The sequence below is a fragment of the Tubulanus polymorphus genome, chromosome 8 (assembly GCF_964204645.1).
Source record: "Tubulanus polymorphus chromosome 8, tnTubPoly1.2, whole genome shotgun sequence".
NCBI lineage: Eukaryota > Metazoa > Nemertea > Palaeonemertea > Tubulaniformes > Tubulanidae > Tubulanus > Tubulanus polymorphus.
Genome location: NC_134032.1, coordinates 4,904,691 through 4,925,216, shown reverse-complemented (window position 1 = coordinate 4,925,216; position 20,526 = coordinate 4,904,691). Strand labels below are relative to the sequence as shown.

General features: G+C 36.9%; 1 protein-coding gene and 1 long non-coding RNA gene across 2 annotated transcripts; one reads left to right on the top strand and one right to left on the bottom strand.

The window, feature by feature from the left end:
- Window positions 1-14,649: 14,649 nt before the first annotated feature.
- LOC141909733 (uncharacterized) lies at window positions 14,650-18,383 on the bottom strand. The gene is made up of 5 exons (XR_012619785.1): window positions 18,255-18,383; window positions 17,842-18,140; window positions 17,134-17,228; window positions 16,913-17,020; window positions 14,650-16,245 (listed from the first exon to the last, which is right to left on the bottom strand). It is a non-coding gene; the product is annotated as an uncharacterized LOC141909733 (long non-coding RNA).
- A 24-nt stretch (window positions 18,384-18,407) lies between these two features.
- Window positions 18,408-20,206, top strand: LOC141910290 (uncharacterized). Its single transcript, XM_074801021.1, has 4 exons — window positions 18,408-19,047; window positions 19,216-19,403; window positions 19,504-19,649; window positions 19,717-20,206. The coding sequence occupies exons 1-4, from the start codon at window positions 18,408-18,410 to the stop codon at window positions 20,204-20,206; spliced, it is 1,464 nt and encodes a 487-aa protein (XP_074657122.1).
- Window positions 20,207-20,526: the final 320 nt, after the last annotated feature.

Sequence of the window (20,526 nt, the reverse complement as noted above, 5' to 3'; positions counted from 1 at the left end):
CCTTCTTTCTAAGTATATTACTTCATGCCTTGCCAAACACTAATTAGTTACTCACTCACCAATTTACTCAATTAACCTGTTCTCCTCTTTATATATACCCTTGTTTCTAGTCGATATCTCACACCTGACGATGATCTCTAGTGTGAGATCGAAACGCCATGTTCTTACATTTTAGATTATTTCAATAAATAATTCTCGATTTTAGATTTCTTTTTATTTTTAAATAGTGGGTTTTATCTTACATCTGATAATATCATCATTTTTTATGCATGTTGCTTGCTAAAAGTCAGGAATTATGTCATCGTATATGTAGGTACGCAGCTTAGTAAAAGTCACAGATTATTCAAGATGGATATTGGGAAAAACAACACGGAAAATTTGAAATTTTTGAAACGATTTAAGCTTTTCAAAATCAGAATATTGAAGTATTTTATTAAATGTTGCTGTTAGCAAGGGGGACATTTACCTAGAGGAGATTTTTACCAGGGGGGGGGGATATTTACTGGGGTATTTTTCCGAAAATAAACCATTTTAATGACAAAAATAATCAAAAATCATGTTGACCTATACTTAAAAGAGCTGCATTTAATCTTCCAATTGAATTTTCATTAAATTATTGCCATGAAATAATGATATTTCGATTAATCTTAAAACTTCAAAACTTATCACATTAAACAAACAGATTTAGCTCGATGGTTATCGGTTAGAGTTTTATCGCTCATATATCAATCCTCAAAGAGCATATTCAGAATATTTTAACTGCCCTCAAAACTATATAGCGTTCGCATACAGTTTTGCACTACTGTTTATACGCTGTTTATATTGTCACGTATCACTGCAAATCTGAAGCATATGTCGCTATTTATAACAGGGAATCTGGCAAGCGAATCCAAAACTGAAAAGAAGACGCTTTTGGAGAGTTGCATGATCGCGGGGGCCAGACTTGAAATAAATGCCATTGAGTAATTCAGTAAAATGTTCCAGAATCTAGCTTTTGGAGAAAGGGCCACAGGTGCATAAGGCACAAAAGGGGTGTGGTCTTTGAAGAATGAGATGCGTTTAGATGCTTTCTGAGCACTTTCTTAGTTGAAATTAGGAATGGTATATGCTCACAATTTCAGGCATGTTTTATGCAAAAAGGATAATAACGATTACAATAGATTCAATGAGGCTAAAAGATTATCTAATGTATAAGATGAAGGTTAAAATCTATCTAAGCCCACGAACTGTTGAAGAATTTCAGAATGTAACGCTATGCAGAAATACGACAATAAGGGTTTTACACTGGTATCCTTTAACAGCAGCCGATGAAAAAAATTATGTTCAAGCATCAGAAAAATGGATGAGGGCCTGGCCCCATGTCTCTGTATTGTTCTCTGAATCCAAGAACATGTCTATCGCACATTTGAGCCTAAACGTCTACTTTTACTTAGTAGCCACTTAAGATTTGCGGTGATACGTGGCAACATGAACACATTGAGAAACTAGTGGAAAATTCTATACCCACGCTATAGTTTGGGATATAGTTGTATTTTGAGTGTCTCAGTTAAGCTCTGAAGATAGTCTAACCAATAAAAATCGAGATTGGAGTAAATTAGTTTACAAATTGTCATTGGTTATGGAGTTTTACGATGAATCGAAATTTCCTTCTTTTAATGGCGATATTAGTTTAATGCAGAATTCGATTTTAACAAATACAGCTATTTTCAAGCATGTCTGCATTCATATTTTGATTAAATTTCTTAAATTCAGGCTAACCTCTCATTTTTGAAATGGTGGTTTATTTTCAACGGGGGTCTGGATGTCTTTGCATCATAAATTTAGATGTGCATTTTGGAGTGTTCGAACCTCCCATGATTTTATATTAATTTCGCTAAAATGTTGATTTAAAAAGATAAAATATGCTGTATCTATAATAGATTTATGGGGATCTATCAATGCATTCTAAAGAAATCTTCCGAACTGAGGCCGAATTTAATAGAAATAAGAAATTTCGTATAGTATTCAAGATTTCATTTGGATTACGGTAACGGCCTTTGGTGATCTTCACCTTGAGGTCATGAATGAAGAAATACCGTAATAGAACTCTTAATATGATAACATGTGTTGAGATGAAATTGCAACGTTTTGACTGTTGACTAACAGCCATCATCAGGTGGAATGTAGACATTCCAGTGATTTAAGTCAGATGGCAGTCACTGAAAATCCGAACGTTGTTGCGGTTTAATTTTGATAATTAAATGTCATCGTATAAAATTTTATTGCAGAATTTCTTCATTTATCGGATTAGTGTTCTATTCGACTACTTCGTGTCATGTAGTCGTTTAGATAGAAAATTATTACTTGTCGCCACGGAAGGTATATGCAACCGTGTCAGTCGCTACGGGAGAGATTCTCTGTATATCGGCATCTTAAATCAGCACCTTTGTTGGTCCCTGCATTCACTTCCAATCTAACGAATTGGTAACGTTATTCTTACCATAAATGCCTTTTTGTCGTATCACTGCCACTGATATAAAAGTAGTTTTTATTCTACGATAATTTGAGAAAATGAGTTATATTGGAAAAAAACTGATTAAGTACCTTAAAATTCAGCGATTCATTGGCATTTTATTTCATTGGCATCTTCAAATACAACTTTGAGGTGCTAAGTTTATTACTATTAAGAGGTCATTATTTTTGGTGGTCAGTGCAGTTTGTTTATTCGTTCATCAATCACTGTATAGTTAGCCAGTGTAATTCACCTGTTGACTGATAGCTGCTGCTGGGCTTTTGATAACCTATACAAATAATTTACTCAACAAAGTAGGAAAGCATGTGAAACTTAAATTTCAGCCTTGCATTCTTTTTTTTAGACCAGAAGAGGTTTTTTTTATCAAATTGGAATAACTGATTTCAAAACTACGTGAACATCTCAACTGAGTTTATTTCAGTATTTATTCAATCAATATTGATAATTGTTAGGCTTATTCTCACTAGCATACCCTCAGTGAGTAATGGGTATTAGATTAAAATAAAATGCACTATTATTTTGATCTTATATTAGAGGTTGTAATATCATTTCAACCAAACTGTATAACTATGAAATGAAATTTCGGTTAAGGTATCAATTCTAACAAGCATTAAAGGGTTAATATTCATAAACGAACAAGCAGAGAACAGCGTGACAAAGTGAACATCACATGGATTACTTAAAAACTGATTGTATCGTAATAAACAATAATTGTAGGTTAATTCTAAGTATTTTAGATACATTTTTTGGGAAAATTTTTTGTAGTCTTTCATCCAAGTAAAGAGATCTAAAGACATAATCCATTTCATGAACATATGATTTTATTTGTATTTTCGTCTCTCATATATCCTTGAAGACAAATGAAGCCAAATTCAAAAAAGACAAATTCATTTCTACAGAATCAAAGATTTATGACAGTATGAATGCACCAGTATGTTTTATAATCGCAAATATAAAACAAAAATCATAAAATTCTAAATTAGATCTGGCACAATACTTGTTTTAACGGATTGAATCCATAATGATGTTATATAAATCAATAGTTTTCCTATTGGTTATTCCCATTTTGTTGAGCGTGATATAATTTAGGGGGTTCTTAGCAACTCAGTAACTAGGATTTCTATTGGCAGAACTGTATTCAAAGCATACAGAGTTCTGTATACAAAGCATATGGGGTTTAACAGTACCTTTGACCCTGTCACGTATCACTGCAAATCTTTAACAGATGTGGCTATTTTGAACAGGAAATTACTGTGCCATCTCAAAATGGTCAATTTTTCACTAGTTGACTTTTAGAAACGATGTGTTTTGAGAGTAGCTATTGTGGTAGGAGTTACTATCACTAAATCGCTGTTTACAATCGGTTGCACACTAGCACATCAGATGTTTTACAACAGTCACTTTTCAGCAGTAGACTCTTTCAAACAGCTACTGTGGAAAACCAACTGAATTGAAAGGTAGACTATTTCGGCGTCATTTATTTGTTATTTGTGATTACATCCAGCAGTCAAATGATTTCATTTCAATCGTTGCCTCAACTTACAATCGTCGCGATTTTTTGTATATTTTTCTGTCATATCTGAAACTCGGGTCCCCAGGGCGAATCACTATTAAAGCCGTGAGACTACATCGAAGTACCGATGACGTAAGCTGAAAGCCGTTACCGCTCTCCGCAAAATACATTCGTTACCGTAATCCAACTGAATTTTTATAGAATATATGTAATGAAATTTATCAATGAATCGGTCAAATGAAACTTATTCTTTAGAATATGTAAAATGTGCATGGATTCAGCGTAAATTCAAATCAGCGAAATAAAAATATAATAATCAACGATTCAGTGATTCAGCGAAGTTCGAAACAACCCCAAAACAATGCACATCTGACTCCAATTCTATATAAATTGTCATCCGATTCTAGAAACGTTTTCGTATCAATCATGGCAATTGCGCAATATAAGTATAATGCTCGCACTTAAACTTCTTTTAAACCCTTAATTTGGAATGTGTACGATGTACATTCCTAACTGTTCAAGTCATTCCTCAATGATAGGAGACGTTTGACTGAAACACTTTTGGATTCCTCGTTAGTCAAAACTACAAATCAACCGACTGATATCGGACTAGCAATAACTTCAAAAACTGATCAAGTTAACTGACTGATCTTAATCTTGGATTAGTGAATACTGCAAATATAATGCAGTAAACCGACCGAGGTTACAATATTGTAGCCTCGGTCAGTGTATGCAGATAAATCCGCGCAAGTCAACCGACCTAGGTTACAATATTGTAGCCTCGGTCAGTGTATGCAGATAAATCCGCGCAAGTCAACCGACCTAGGTTACAATATTGTAGCCTCGGTCAGTGTTCCACTGATGAATCATACATTTGCCTCAACCTAGTCTGCCAGGTTACTTATTGCTTTGTCTTTATCCTGACCCAATCATAACCGTATTTCTTTTTTCAGCTTTACAACTGATTCCACTAATTAAATAATTCCATTTTCGAATAATAATGTGTTTATTTACTCCTTGTCAAACATGCCATGAAAAGCCGAAATAGGCTATATAGGCGCTTTTTAAACCTATTGGCTACACTTCATTCTATTACCGATACAAATCCCAAACCAATATTGTAAATTCCCTAATAAGCATGGCAAAACGCGAACTGGAAAATAATCTTATCAACACGCTTGAAAACTCATCAAAAACCAAATGCGACTATTGGCATCTGCAATAAAACTTTTCTTCGGAATAAATTTTCATTTCAGATTCCTAGCATAATTGATCCTGCACGAGCGATACTGAAAGCGAAAAGGCATAAGTGTTTCTCCGAACCATATCTGATAAATAACACTCTAAATCCAAAATTGATGCCTTGCTCCCCCCCTTGCAAACAGAAGCCCGTACGATATATTCATGCCACATATAACCACTGATTCCAATTCAAAACTTGAACTTGATGTCAACGAATTGCCCGGTCATGACAGAATAATAGTATGTTAAAATTGTCAGTTAATGTCATTTCACCGATGCTAGCACGTATCTTTAATACTTTAACCGATCGCAATAATTTTCCCAATATATGGCAAATCGCTCAAGTTTCGGTAATTTACAAAAAGGACGCTCGTCATGACGCTAAAAATTCTCGACCAATTTCCCTTTTCTGCACTATTTCAAAACTGTTGAGAGATTGATTTATCAACATATATACGTTATAAATGATAATGTAATTTTCTCAAACCAGTCAGGTTATCTTCCTGGTCATATGACTACTGACCAACTTCTATCTATTTCGGCCTTTATTAATGCCGAATTAGCACAGGGACTTGGTGTTCGGGCGGCTTTTCTTGACATATCAGCAGCCTGTGATACACTACCTCACAAATTATTACTTCACAAGTTAAAAGCATATGGAATTAACGGCAAGACACATGATCTTATCTCATCCTACCTATCTAATCGCCGAATCCAGGTGAAAGTGAATGGATTCATCTCTGAACTTACCCCATCGGATACCTCGATACCTCTGTGCCCCAGGGATTTATTCTAGGGCGCATGTTATTCCTTTAACATATAAATGACTTACCGACAGTTTAAACAGTGATACTTTTATTTATGCCGACGATACATCTATCTATATGCAAGTTAATCCTCAAAATCCAAATTTGAATAGTTTAATCCTACAAACAGATCTTAATGAGATTGAATCATGTGCCAAAATCTGGCGGTTCCAATTCAAACCTTCCAAATGTTGCAATATCAACTTACTAGCTGAATACCCATCTAATGGAAAGCGCAGAATCCTGTTATTTTTTGCTAACGAAAATCATACATTAGTTGGCCGAGAAATGAATCTAAATGCTTCACATGTTTAGAGTTCTTGGAACCAACCCCACACCTCCCCTACCCCGTCTGACCTGCCAGTGGTACAAAACCTATCATTCAAATAACTAACAGTAAATTCTGCCCCAGCCGTTTTAAGGCCCACCTCTTTTTACTTTCTTGACCACACCTTCCGTACGTTCATTTAAAACGCCCCTCCATCCAACCAACGAATTGCATGATATCATGCTTAAATTGAGGGACTTTTACTTGAAAAGTCGTTTTCTTATCAAATTTTCCCCCTATCAGAAAAACGACAATGTCGATGCGTAAAAGCGCTGAAATCGTCAGGAAAAGCATATTTTGTTTTCGGCGTTTGAGTGAAACTTTTCCCGAGAATACGTCAATTTTTAACGAAACTACAGCGGATTAACTTACGGAAGCATACGATAACATTTTTTAAATATAAGGTGAATATAATGTCTAATTTCTCATAGTCACACTCTTTGCCTCCGTTTGCCTACATTTAAATGAAGAAAGAGTCCATCTTCATATCGGTCCTAATGGTTTACACGCCAAATGATGCCAAATTGTAGAAATTTCAATCAGAAAATTGATCGGTTTTGGTTATTCTACCGTCCGTGTTATGGATTTTCAAAGATAAATGATCACCTTTTCTCAACATAACCAGTAGCCTACTTTTATTATTTCAACGTTTGCCGGATCCATTCAACTTGAACATTGAATTCTTTAATTAAGATGTAAATAACATTACATAGGCCAACATCTTTTCTAATTTCCTATTTTATGAAAAACTTTTTCCTATCTTAAACTGTCATAATTAACCTCTAAATTGTTTCTATTTGTCCAGACTTCAGACTATATTAAATAACGAGCAATGGATACGGAAGGTTTAGCGCAAAGCTCAATACAAATTGGTAGGTGTAGGGATCTAGGCCCAAATTCAAGGGGTAGCACTCATTCAAGAGGGCACCTGTCCGGATTTGTATTCCCACGACGAGGCGAGCACCGAAGGTACGAAGCCACCAAGGGGTTTAAAATCAGTTTAAAATTTGAAACCCAGCTATCAGAGCATCTGAGGCGTCAAAATAGCAAAAAATCCCTTGTCTGAATTTTAGGCAATAACAAACCACTTTAAGTATTTATTGCAATTTGGATGTGCCCTTTTTAGAATGTGATAGTTATTTAGTCATATTTTTGAGCCGACTATTTTCTAGCCCTTTTCTGAATTTTTGATGAACGTGCCCTTTGGCAATACAATGTGCCTAGGATTTTTTTGGCAATTTGAACGTGCCGATAGTCATTGAGTCGTGCCCTGTCAGAGCACCTCAGTACGGTAATATCATTGAATGCGCCCTCATTTTGGAGATTAATTCTGCCCATAACAGGATTTTTCAAACGATTTTTGGAGCCCTTTTCTGAATTTTTGGCAAATGAACGTGCCCTTTTTCGCAATATAACATGCCCTTTTTGGCAATATAACGTGATAAAAAATTAATATAACGTTTTACTTCACCTAACCAAAGAAAAAAAGTATTCAGAAAGAAATATGTATAATATTGAGATCGATGATGACACTAAGAACGTGAAAGCAGGCTGTAATCAGGCTAGCAAATACGTTGGTTAGCCGCTGTAACAATTTGACATAAATAAATTGTATGTCGCGGCAGTACTTACTTACAACAGAACGGAAACGACTCCTTTGACCCGATGCGCTATATACTGCGCAATCTCGAGTATCCGGTATTTAGGTGTCCGGTATCCGGTATCCGTGATATTCGAACAGCCCTTCCAACATGGGAATATCTATGGGAATATCTGAATGGTCAAACCGTTCAGTTACAACTTTAACCAAAACCGTTTTGTTGGTACCCTTGTCAAGGGAATCTAGCCTTAGTTCATACGATTTATTCGAGACGACGGTAAATGCCTTCGCTAGAGGCAGTGAAGTCGCAACCGCCATTATCCCCAAAACCTTCCTTGTTTTAATGAAGATAATTAGACACAATAGCATGCTAGCCGAATACAGAGCGATGGCTACAATATTTTGGACACCTGGCGTATCGGAAATGGTCCATTCAAAGTCCTCGCGAGACTCGTCTGACTTGACATTTTCTCATTAATTTCTGTCTATAAATGTGCCATTTTCTCATTAAATTCTGACATGAAGTTTAAATTATAGTTTGCGGCAGCAGTTGTTGATCCCAAAATCCGATATTTTCACATTAATTCATGTCACAAAGTTTAAGTTATCTTTTGCCGAAGCAGTTCTATTTATGAATCGAACTGCTGTTGAAGATCAATAACATAAATTAATATTACCCGCTGTCACGTATTCATTGACTGACTGATAAAAAAATCAAAATCTATAAAAAAGAAATAACTACCTTCAATTACATCTAAATGCTCACTAGCATCATAAAAGAATGAATGTATGTAAACTATGAACAGAAATAAAATATCTATCTGTAGTATATCTGGATTTAAAATATAAAAAGGTTTTTGGTCACTGGCAGGTAGACGGCCCACTTTTGAAAAATTTCAAAATGTTTTACTCAGTCTACATGTATGTTTCTAGCTAGTTTCAATTACCTGTTTTTACGTTAAAGATATGCAGATGTAATTTGTGCGTAACCAGCCAGCCAACCAAACAATATAGTCTTTTGAAATGTGCGAAATTATTTTAGCCCACAAGCTGTTTAATGTCTTCTAACCAATTGCCATATCTTGCCATTGTTTCGGGAATCATCTGTAGAATATTCATACTTAAGCATGTACAATGGATGCCGGAAGTTAGGTTCTGTTCCCGAATAAAAGGACAGGAGGTGAAATTAATACCAGGTCACTTAATTGGTTCAATTCTCGAAAATGTTTGTATGATTTCATTTGATCGTGGGTAAGAAGAACGAATTCACCAAATCCAGAGTTTACGCGAAGAAATTCATTCTCACTGACATCAGTGAAAAGGATTAAATCCGGTGATTTGCTATGCACTGGTATATATATACAGATGTATCCACATCATCTTATTCACCATTCAAGTCCTTATTGGTCATACTTTTATTTTGTTCTTCCGACATACCGGTCTTAATGTAATGAAGAACTTCAGACAGAGGTGGTAGCTCATACGTGTGAACGACTAGGCTTTCATCTAATAACTGAGAACTTCACAGTTAATGATCATCACTTTTATCTGAAGACTGAGAACTACACGGTTTCAAATAACTTTTATCTGAAGACTGAGAACTACACGGTTTCAAATAACTTTTATCTGAAGACTGAGAACTACACGGTTTCAAATCGTAGAAATTACCAACGTCTTGCGCAAAATTAGAAAAAGTTCCCGCGAAACGGATGAAGAGAATATTAGAAACGTTCAGTTCCAATATTTCTATTGAACACACGCAATAGCGCCGCGAATCCCGTTGTCAATGTGTTTTGAAACATCGTTGGTCCATCCGTCGAATGTTGTAGATATTCTACGATGAGTCGCAATCGAATACCGCCAGTTATCATAAATTCGATCGTTAAAAAGTGGAAACTATGGTTCTTTCCATTGATAATATACAAATAGAGAAATTTGCTATTTGAATGAAACTTCTGAATATAGTAAAAGTTGCTGAAAAAATCTCTTGGTTCCAGGAGTGGAGAAAAATATAAATCACTAAAATCTCGGTTCTCTGACAGAACTAATTTAGTTCGTTCCTCCAATTTAGCATAAATCCGTGGAGGATAAATACTTAATACTGGGTTAGAATTGTTAATAAGCCCTTTTATTCCAAGCCGGAAAAAATAGTGTTATAGGAATAAACCTTGTTGGCTTCCTTCTTTTTCAAAACCCAGCTCTGATATCTTTCGAAAACAACATCACCTGACTCCAGATTCAGGATGCAAAAATAGTTCATATCAAATTGAGCAAATATAGCCCAAAAAGCCTCACACTATCAACAGTCCATTTGCCAATAGACAGAATGATCACCATATAATTCCTAGATATCAATTACAAAGATTTTTCTCAAAAGAATTTCTGAAACTACCCAAAAGATTACCAAATAAGGATTTATCATGTGACCGAATGATGTTTACTAAAATGAACATTAATCTGGTGATGAAATTCAACTACGCAGTAACTTGAAACACAATACTATTGGGTTTCTGGAATTTTTAACTTACTGCGGTCAAACGCATAAACACACTGACAAGACCAAACGCTACAATTGAGAAAGGGAATGTCCCATCCATATATAGAAAACTAAATAAAATCTCATTACTTATTATTTATTAATCCACCAGTCGATTATATGTATTTATATCTATATATTCCAAAACAACTCCGTCCTCACTAATCTACTTGAGTACTAGTCTACCTCAGTAAAATATACACCACAAATCGACAAGGGTCACATGTTTTTACATTTATTGCTCATGTGTGAAATTGTATGAAATCTGCTGATCTGGTGATCTGTGTGTGTTGAATTTGGCTTTTGGTGTCCTGACGTTGTGGCTGTTACATGATTTTAATGCTCTCAAATGTTCTGTAAGTTATTTGTTATTATTCGAATTTCTGGTTATTATTATAATATTTGTGTACTAATTTTGTGTTGTTTCTTGTCTTTAGAAACGGCATCGATGATAAATGATGGCAATAAATGTAAAGATATCAGTTTAACATTGAGTGTTTTTGGACGATCGTAAATTCGTATTCGGAGCATACATTGGTTTAGAACAATTGTAAGAAGATGTCTGTCGACGGAAAGAGGAAGCCAACCGTCGATGATTTAGAAAAAATGAAACGATCCAGAGCTGGATATAAAGGCGCGCTCACTAAGAAAAGAAATGAGTTGAGGGATATGTTAAAGAAGAATCTCTCAGCTGATGAAGTGAACGTTGCTTTGTTAGGAGTTGATGAAGCCTGGAAAATATTCGAAAATGCCAACCAAGTCGTGCATGACTCACTGTTAGATGATGAAGAAATCGAAGCGTCAGTTGTTTTCATTTCGATACGGAAGAAAATCTCACATGTAATTTGCGCTTAAAAACAAATCAATATTTAATGGTCAAAGCACCTAGATTTACGCCGAAAACGCAGGCATCGCAGCCGTCTAGCTCGGACAATTCATTGAGCGGAAATCCACAGAGTTCTGGTACCTATCCTGGACTGCAATTGATGATAGAAAATATGGTTCGTATGTAGTTGCCAAAACCAGAAATGCCTATTTTCTCTGGCGATGTCACGGAGTACTGTTACTTTATCCGGGCTTTCGGAAATCTGATAAGCGAAAACTGTAAACAATAGCGAGCGATTGTATTTCCTTACCCAATATACAAAGGGTTACATGGGTTAGTAACAAGGAGCCTATCGGCTCATATAGCTCCGCTGTGTGATTTGAAGAAATGGAAGCTGCATATCTAGGAGTGCCCCCTTTTGGCCAAATCCAAAAAGGGCTCTTGACTATGTAGGTATTGGTCCATAGAATATTCATACCAAATTTGGACTTGATCTGTTTCAAACTGTAGGACTAATAGCTGTAGCAATTTTAGGAAATAGAAACTCCACCCCCAGGGGTGCCCCCTGGTGGACAAATGAAACAAGATAAATCTATAAATAGAACTAATTTGCAAAACATCCTCTATACTTATGTAGGCATCATCCCATAGATCATTCATAAAAAGTTTAATTCAAATTTGATAAAAACTGAAGAAGGTGTAGCGATTTAAGTGAAAATCTAAAAAAATTATCCCTAATTTGCAAAATTTATGCATAATCTAGAATATGGCTCTATACTGGTTTAGACAATCCCCTATAAAAACATTCATACTAAGTTTGAAATCCGCTGAAAATTGGAGGAGTAGCGATTGAAAGGAAAATCTAAAAAAGGCCTAATTTGCATAATTTATGCAAAATCAAAAATATGGCTGTATACTTTTGTAGGCACTCCCCAATAGATCATTCATATGAAGTTTGGTTGAAATCTACTAAAAACTGGAGTAGAAGTAGCAATTTAAGTGAAAATCTAAAAATAGCCCTAATTTGCATAATTTATGCAAAATCAAAAGTATGGCTCTAAACTTTTGTAGGCACTCCCCCATAGATCATTCATTCCAAGTTTGATTGAAATCCGCTGAAAATCGATGGAGGAGTAGCGATTTTAGTGAAAATCTAAAAATAGCCCTAATTTGCATAATTTATGCAATATCAAAATTATGGCTATGTACTTTTGTAGGCACTCCCCCATAGATCATTCATACCAAGTTTCATCAAGATCCCATCAGAACTGTAGGACTAGTAGGGATATAACCGAACACCGGACGGACGGACGGACGCGTGCTAATACATTAAAGGATATGGATTTTAGTTAACAATCGCAACTTCCTACAGAGCGAGCTCTCGGGATGCTCTGGCATATAGAAACCGATAAGTTCCTCTTTAAATTTAAGATAAAGGATAAACCACTTACCCGTCGTGGAGTACTCTCTATAGCAAGTTCGTTATACGACCCGATAGGATTACTGCTCCATTGACCTTGCCTGTAAAATCACTTCACGGCTCTACAGCTCTTCTACGAAGTTAGAAACTTGACCTTTTAAACGTTTCGGCGTGAAAGTCTTGTTGATAGGCTAAGGCGCGCACGTGACCTAACGCGCACCTGCTGGTAACGCTTTAAAGCTGAAGAAACCGGGCTTTGGCATTCGTATTTGAGCGTACATAGTACATGAATGGATAGGCATATATTAATTCGTAACCAGTATAGATCGCTTCCTGAAGACCCGAGGTACCTCGCGGTATATTGTTTGAGACTTTAGTTCGTGGTGGAGAAACCGTGACAACCTGCTCCGAAATCGTAAGTAATTTTTTGATAATTTAGGCATCTCCAAATGCCAAGCTATTCATAGTTTAATGCCAAAGCGAACATTAAAACATAATACTTCATAGTGGATTCCGATTTAGCGAGGTAGATCATAAAAAGATGAAGAAATTGACATACAATAACCCCTATTGACGAATTAGGGCTTCAGAGATTTTTTGACGCTCGTAAATTTGTACCTCGTAAGAATTCGACCGATTTTATAGAGCGGCCACTTTCCGGCCCCTAAAATGATTTCCCCTCCCATGTATTTCCTCTTGGAGTAGAATAATGGTGCTCTCCTATTTTTTTACAGAAATTTGATATATAAGAAGCCCAGAAATACCCGATGAAAAGGCCTAGAAATTTTATTTAGTGAAATGAAGTACATTTATTTGACCAGATATTTATTCTTTCATTTTTAGCATGATTAGTACTGACCGTTAGGAATGTCTGCTGCTGAGCAAGCCACTGGTAAATATATCAAATTTTTTAAACTTGAGATTAAGATTAAGGCAATATGAAAACATTAAGATGCACTATATTTCACTTTTTACAGCATCAAAAAAGCGCTCAGTAAATCTCACTACCGAGCAAGGTGCCCATTCGAGAAAGAAGTACTTCGGAAGTTCCAGAAAAAAGCGTAGGAGTGAGTCTTATATCTATATTTTTTGGAATGTTTTTATTAAAGAATTAAAATTCATTACACATGTTAGAAATTTTGGTTATTCGTTAGTTGATTGTGAGGTTTACAAGTTTTTTTATATTTCGAACTCTGATTGAGTGACTGTCAATCAAATGACTTAAATGAAAGGATAACGACAATGAGGATAATGCAAGTATAAGTATGAGGATAATGCAGGTATGATAAATATGTTGTTCTCTATTAAACCCCTGAGGCCAGTTTCAGTTTCTCTGTTTAAGGTGGTACAGGTTTATTCGGTACAGGTTTATTTTTTACTAACATCTGCAAAAAATATGAGACAAATATTTCTGATTCTGCTCAATTCAACACATATTTCATTCAAATAATGAAGGTCTTTGAAAGGACCCATTTTCTACAATCATATTTATTCTTCCCTCTTAACATTTCCCTAGGAACAAAAACTAGGGACATAGTTGCAAATTCAACATTTGAAGAAAGCCAGAGTAGTGAATTTACGGAAAGAGAGGAAAGCTCGACTAATGACGATATTTTGCTGGAAAATCCACTCGAGATATCTGCTGTTGATGGTGTAGATGGTGTAGATTTGTCTGATATTGATGTCCTCCTCCAGTGTAGTGATCTAAATTCGGTTTCCTTATGTTCAATATCACCTGTTAAGTCTCATTGTCAATGTTCTTGTCATCCTGATTTGATTACCATGAAAGAGAAAATCGATGAATTATCCGACCAAATTCGACAGAAGAATGAAGAAATTCAAAATTTGAAAGCGAAACTTGAGCAAATTTATTCACAAGATTTATTAAAAATTGACACAGATTCATCAAACTTAGAAACATTTGAAGCTACTCCCCTTGTTACTAGTTTTCGCAGTAAAAGCAGTTGTTACACCAAATTAGAACATCCAACAATTAATTCCAGTTCAGCCTCAAAGAAAACTCTTGACTCGAGAGCAAGAAAATTGAAACTTGTTTTGGATAAATTATCCTCTATTTCATCGTCAGGCAATGATATGGCTGTAACATTATCTTGTTTCATGAAAAGGTATCCTGATTTAGTCAAAAAGGCTCTGGAGTTGGCCGGTATCGCAACTGTAAATCAATTAGATCCAACTCAAGTAATAGAATTGAAATTAAATTTGAGACTACCGATGAATAAGTTACTTGAACTTAAAAAAATCTTGAAACATTACAATATTCAGATTTTTCCGTCTAGTCGAAATATTAGACAAGAGCTTGCAGCCAGACAAGAGTCGTTTTCTACATTCATTGAAGCTGGTGAAATAGAACTGGAAATTAATAGCAGAACGCATGAAAAGCAATTGTCAGCGTTTGTTTCTGTGACATCAATAGAGCTATTAATACAAAAGTCAGTAGAAAAACTGATAATGAAAAATCAGTTAAATAGGTCCCCAGAATTTCATGACGAAATATGGGCAAAGATCGGGGTGGATAAAGGGGGCGGTAGTACAAAGATGGTACTAGCCATCATAAACGGACCATCCCCGAATAGTCCAGATCAAACGCATTTGATCAGTTTTTATGAAGGGGTTGACTGTTTGGAGAATTTGAATAAGGTTTTTGGAAAATTCCAGGGTGAAATTTCAACTGTCAAAACCATCATCGTTTTTGATCAAGAAATTACCGTTAGACTATTTCTAATGGGGGACCTTCATTTCCTTTGCCAGATGATGGGCCATCAAGGCAGCGCATCATCTTATCCATGCCTATGGTGTGAGGTAACACTCCATGATTTGCGCAAAAAAGATGCAACACCTCATACCCCAACATTCAAGCAGTACCAATCGCGTTCAATCGGGTCCTATTTAAGGAATGCACAAACTGCTGAAGCTACACCACGGGTTATTGGTGCGGAGACACAAAATATTCAAAGTAGTATGCTTTTCAAGCCCTCTGATTTAGGCCATCTAGTTCCTCCTGGTCTCCATGTTTCTCTTGGCTTAGGGTTAATGTTCTTCGAGATGCTAGAAAAACGTTGTTGTGAACTTGATGAATCTTCCCTCGGAGAACGTTTTCCCGAGCAATGGGAAGCATGGAGAGCAGCTTCAGCATCTGTAACTAGCTTGCAGGATGAACTGGATAGCCTAAAACAGAAGTTACAATCTTGTCAAGAGCTAGTCGACTTATTGAAAAATGCAAAGAAAAAACGCTCTAGTCCATTAAACTGTGGGGCGCCGATTTGTATAATTCGTTCTATTGAGAATCCGCAGCCACATATATATTTGTATTGCACGAACTGCGAAGCACCATACCACAGCCAATGTGTTCAATCTGTATATGATCCTGATATTTCTGATAGCGATTTCCTTTGTTTGAAATGTCGGCCACTTGCGGACAAAAAAATAACACCGGATAAATTCCTGAAACAAGCAGAAGAAAACATGAGCAAAATCAAAGATATAGAAATTCCATCAATAAAAGTACTGTTAAATCCGAGAAGAACCAAGCTTAACCAAATATATAAGGACATAACCTTAGAGATGGGACCAATACAAAAAGATCTAAATGAAAATCTTAAAAAGATAGGAGTCGACAGACAGGCATATCACTCGAATAGCTTTGTAGGAAACCATGTACACAAGTTGTTTAAAAAGGATGAGGAAAATGGAATTAACAATCCACAAATACTATTATCCTGTCTCAACAATTATCCGAATGACCGAAAGTTATTTTTGGATCTTTTCGAGAAGTTTCAAGATATCTATCAAGTATATTCAGCTTGTCGGTTTTTGTCCGAACCTGAAATAGAACATGTAGTGAACAGTATTCATGAATTTGGTACATGGTTTCCTCAAAATTTCCCCACGGCGAATATAACTCCCAAATTGCATGTTTTGATCTATCACGTGCCTGAATTCATCCAAACATGGAAGTCATTGGGGCTCTTTGGAGAGCAGGGGCTTGAAAGCAAGCATGCGAGTATGAACCAAGATGCCAGAATCTATTCCTGTTTGCGGAACAGAGTAGTCCGCACAAAATTAATGTTTTTGAATCAAGGTCTCTACTCAACAAAATCACTGCACTTACACAAAATAATCCGGAAGTGTAACTGTGGAGGATTCTTCAAGAAAATGTCACCATCGAGTAATACACGAACTTGCCAGAAATGTAGCAATGTCAGTGATCAGGTTTAACCTATAATGAGAAATATTTCTTCATGAGCTGAATATGCATTGATATAAGTTTATTCATCATACTTGTTATAATGTTTAAAAACTTAAAATGCCGAAAATTTTGAGGAACTGTACCTTCGAAGCTAGCTTCCCAATCAGTTCCAGATTCTCTAATTAGTTTTTGTTCTATGATGTAAATCACTGTTGCACGTCATAAATTTATGTAATTTCTGAAAAATAAAAGAAAAAACAAGCTGAAACTTATAACCAGTTTTAGTTCATACTTAATTACTGATTCTCATTGACAGCCCTGCCTGATTCGGTCTTAAGTGATGACGAGAGATAAAACAAAATAGGGAGGGCAAGGGAGAGAGATGTAGCCTACAGCCAGCAAGCCTCTGATAGGCCTACCGCCCGCCCGCATCAGTATTAAGCTAGGGACACACGAGCGCTAGCGAATTCGCCGGCGAATTCATACACCCGATCGCCGGTGTAAATAATCGGCCGAAAATATTAAACATGTTTGATACGGGCGATTCGCCGGGCGATCGAGTCGGCCGACGAAATCGTCGTCGCCGTGAGTGGCCACACGAGCGAATTTTTCGGGCGATTTATAAATTCGCCGCGATCGGGCGAAAATACGCTTGTGTGCCGCTACATTTAAGGATTTTGACAGTATAGAAAGTATGGCGGTTTATAGAGGATAATTAACTATACATTTGAATAGACGTGTATGTGATGTATAGGTAGGCTAGTAGCCTAGGCTATCGGCAGCAAATCGAACGAAGGTGCATACATTCTGGCCTCATATTTTGTTTATTCATATAGCAATAAAGTACTTACCGTGGGTGAACTCATGCTTTATCCTTTATACGTGATTTGATCAGCGGCAGTTTTCAATAAAACTAATTGAATTTGGATTGAATCGCTTTCCGGTGACAAGCTGTCGTTTCATTCTTCCATTTGAAAGCATGATGATCTTAAAACAATAGTAACCGTCGTATCCTAATAGTTGATCATTGTTATTTGGTAGGAAAACACATTTTTGGGTGTAATTTAAAGACATATTCATCTTCTCTAGCTGTCATCACTTTTTGTTTACAATCCGCCATGATGTACGGTCACATGACTCCGCACGAAATCTAATTTTATAAAATACCGTAATATCAATTTATTTATGAAAAGAAAGTTTAAATATCGTATATTAGCAAAATACAATTGAATATTCATCACAAGACTAATAAAATATAGCTTACAAACTTATTTAATATGAATCGGAAATCATCGACAAACGCCGATGACTCCGCTGGCTGAATATGCTACAGGTGCGCGTTCGCATACTAAGTAGGGTCAAGGTTGCTTCAAGTTTCCTCGCTGTACAGCCGTGACTTATGCAAGAATTATGTAAGATGAAACTTGGCTGGGATGATGAGATACCAGTGATCTACGAGGAGAAATGGCGTTCATGGTTGGCCGAACTTCCGAGCTTAGAGAGTTTACGTATAGGTCGATGTTTCAAGCCTTCGAACTTTGGAGACGTCTGCTCTGCTCAGCTGCATCATTTCAGCGACGCTTCCGAACGTGGTTATGGAGCTGTGAGCTATAAACGATTGGTCAATGCAGCTGGTGAAATTCATTGTAGTTTAATCATGGCTAAATCACGGGTTACACCTTTGAGGATCATAACCATCCCTAGGTTAGAGTTAGCTGCAGCAACAGCCACCGCGAGGCTCGACCGTTTAATTCGCAATGAGATTGGTATCCAGGTGGAAACGTCGTACTTCTGGACTGTTAGCACAGCCGTATTAAAATATATCAGGAATGAGAATCTACGCTTTCAGGTCAATGTTGCAAACCGGATTTCTATTATCAGAGACCTGACTACCCCTGATCAATGGTTCTTTGTTAATGGTGCTGATAATCCAGCAGACGATGCATCACGCGGGTTTAGGGTTCAACAGTTTCCGGATGAAAACTCAAGATGGTTGACGGGGCCGGCGTTCCTATCGTCTTTGGAATCGGAGTGGCCGAATCAACCTGATGTGGAGGGTAAATCCACAACTGACGTCGAAGTAGAAAACATACAAAAACATATCTGTACACTGGTAGTGACTGAGGCGTAGGACCCATGTATGATGTACTTCCAGCGATTTTCGTCATGGACACGGTTGATGCGATGTATCGCTTGGATTCTACGCTTCTAAGTGAATTTGGCAGGATGGTTGAATGGTGTCAAAGTTGCTGATCCTATAACGGTACATGAATTGAGGCAAGCCGAGAAAGCCGTGCTTTCGTATGTACAACCGCTGTATGACCACAGCTGTACAGCTGCGCAAATTTCAGATCTGATTATCCAAGAGTATCACGAGATGTATGGTCATTCTGGTCGTGATCATATTCTGTCGGTAATTCGTGCTAAATTCTGGATCGTCAACGGTAAATCTGAAGTATGGAAGGTTTTAAATCTCTGTTACGATTGTAGACGTAGGCGTGGTAAATGCTTAGGAAAACAAGATGGCTGATTTACCCGAAGAAAGGGTTACTCCTTGTGAATCCCTATTTACATACGTGGGTGTGGACTTCTTTGGTCCGTTTCTCGTTAAGCAGCTTCATTCGCAAGTTAAACGCTACGGATGCATATTCACTTGTTTGTCAGTTCGAGCTGTACACATAGAAATGTTCACTTGATACAACATCGTTTATTAATGGCTTACGCAGATTCATGGAAAGACGAGGTACACCTACATGTATTTGGAGTGACAACGGTACCATCTTCGTCGGAGGAAATAGGGAATTGCGTGATGCTATACAAGATTGGAACAAGGATAAAATTCACGTTTTTCTGTTACAGAAGGAAATTGAGTGGCATTTCAATCCGCCTACTGCTTCCCACATAGGCGGTGTGTGGAAGCGTCAAATTCGTACAGTCCGTAACGTTCTTGCTGCTTTAATGAAAGTTCAAGACGATGAGGGCTTATGCACTTTAATGTGTGAGGTGGAAGCTGTTATAAACAGTCGGTCCATAACTGCTGTTTCAAATGATCCATTAGATTTGGAAGCTCCTCCACCTAATCATTTGTTGTTACTGACAGCTGGCTCAACTTTACCCCCGGCATATTTCAAGCACGAAACATCAGGAAACGCTGGCGCCAGTTATCAGTTATCAGTTCCGCGTTTTGTATCTGTAGGTCGGGAATTCTACTTCTGACACTAGTTTTGCTTTTGCAATACCTCCAGAAAGCCTTTGGGTTTGTTTTCACTTCATGTGACAGGTTCTCATCGTACTCTCTGACAGTCTTTCTGGTTTCGCTTTTTGTTGCATTATTGGCTATTTGGTAATTTCTGTAATTTTCAGGGGTTTTATGTTCGAGATACCTTTTCCACGCCGCGTGTTTTTTTGTGACTTTACACATCGTGGAGAATGTTGTTTCCAGCGAGGTGCGTGGTATTGAGGGATGTGCTCTGCTTTCGCGCATTTTATTTTCTCTTTTATATGGTCCCAGCATTCATCCAGATTCATTTCAGCCA

Bases quoted from the DNA above. Each gene is read 5' to 3' on its own strand.
- LOC141910290 (XM_074801021.1), top strand. From the start codon at position 18,408: ATGAAACTTGGCTGGGATGATGAGATACCAGTGATCTACGAGGAGAAA. The intron at 19,048-19,215 runs GTAAATCCACAA...TGAATTTGGCAG, and splicing joins GAATCAACCTGATGTGGAGG to GATGGTTGAATGGTGTCAAA. The intron at 19,404-19,503 runs GTAATTCGTGCT...GTAAATGCTTAG, and splicing joins GTCGTGATCATATTCTGTCG to GAAAACAAGATGGCTGATTT.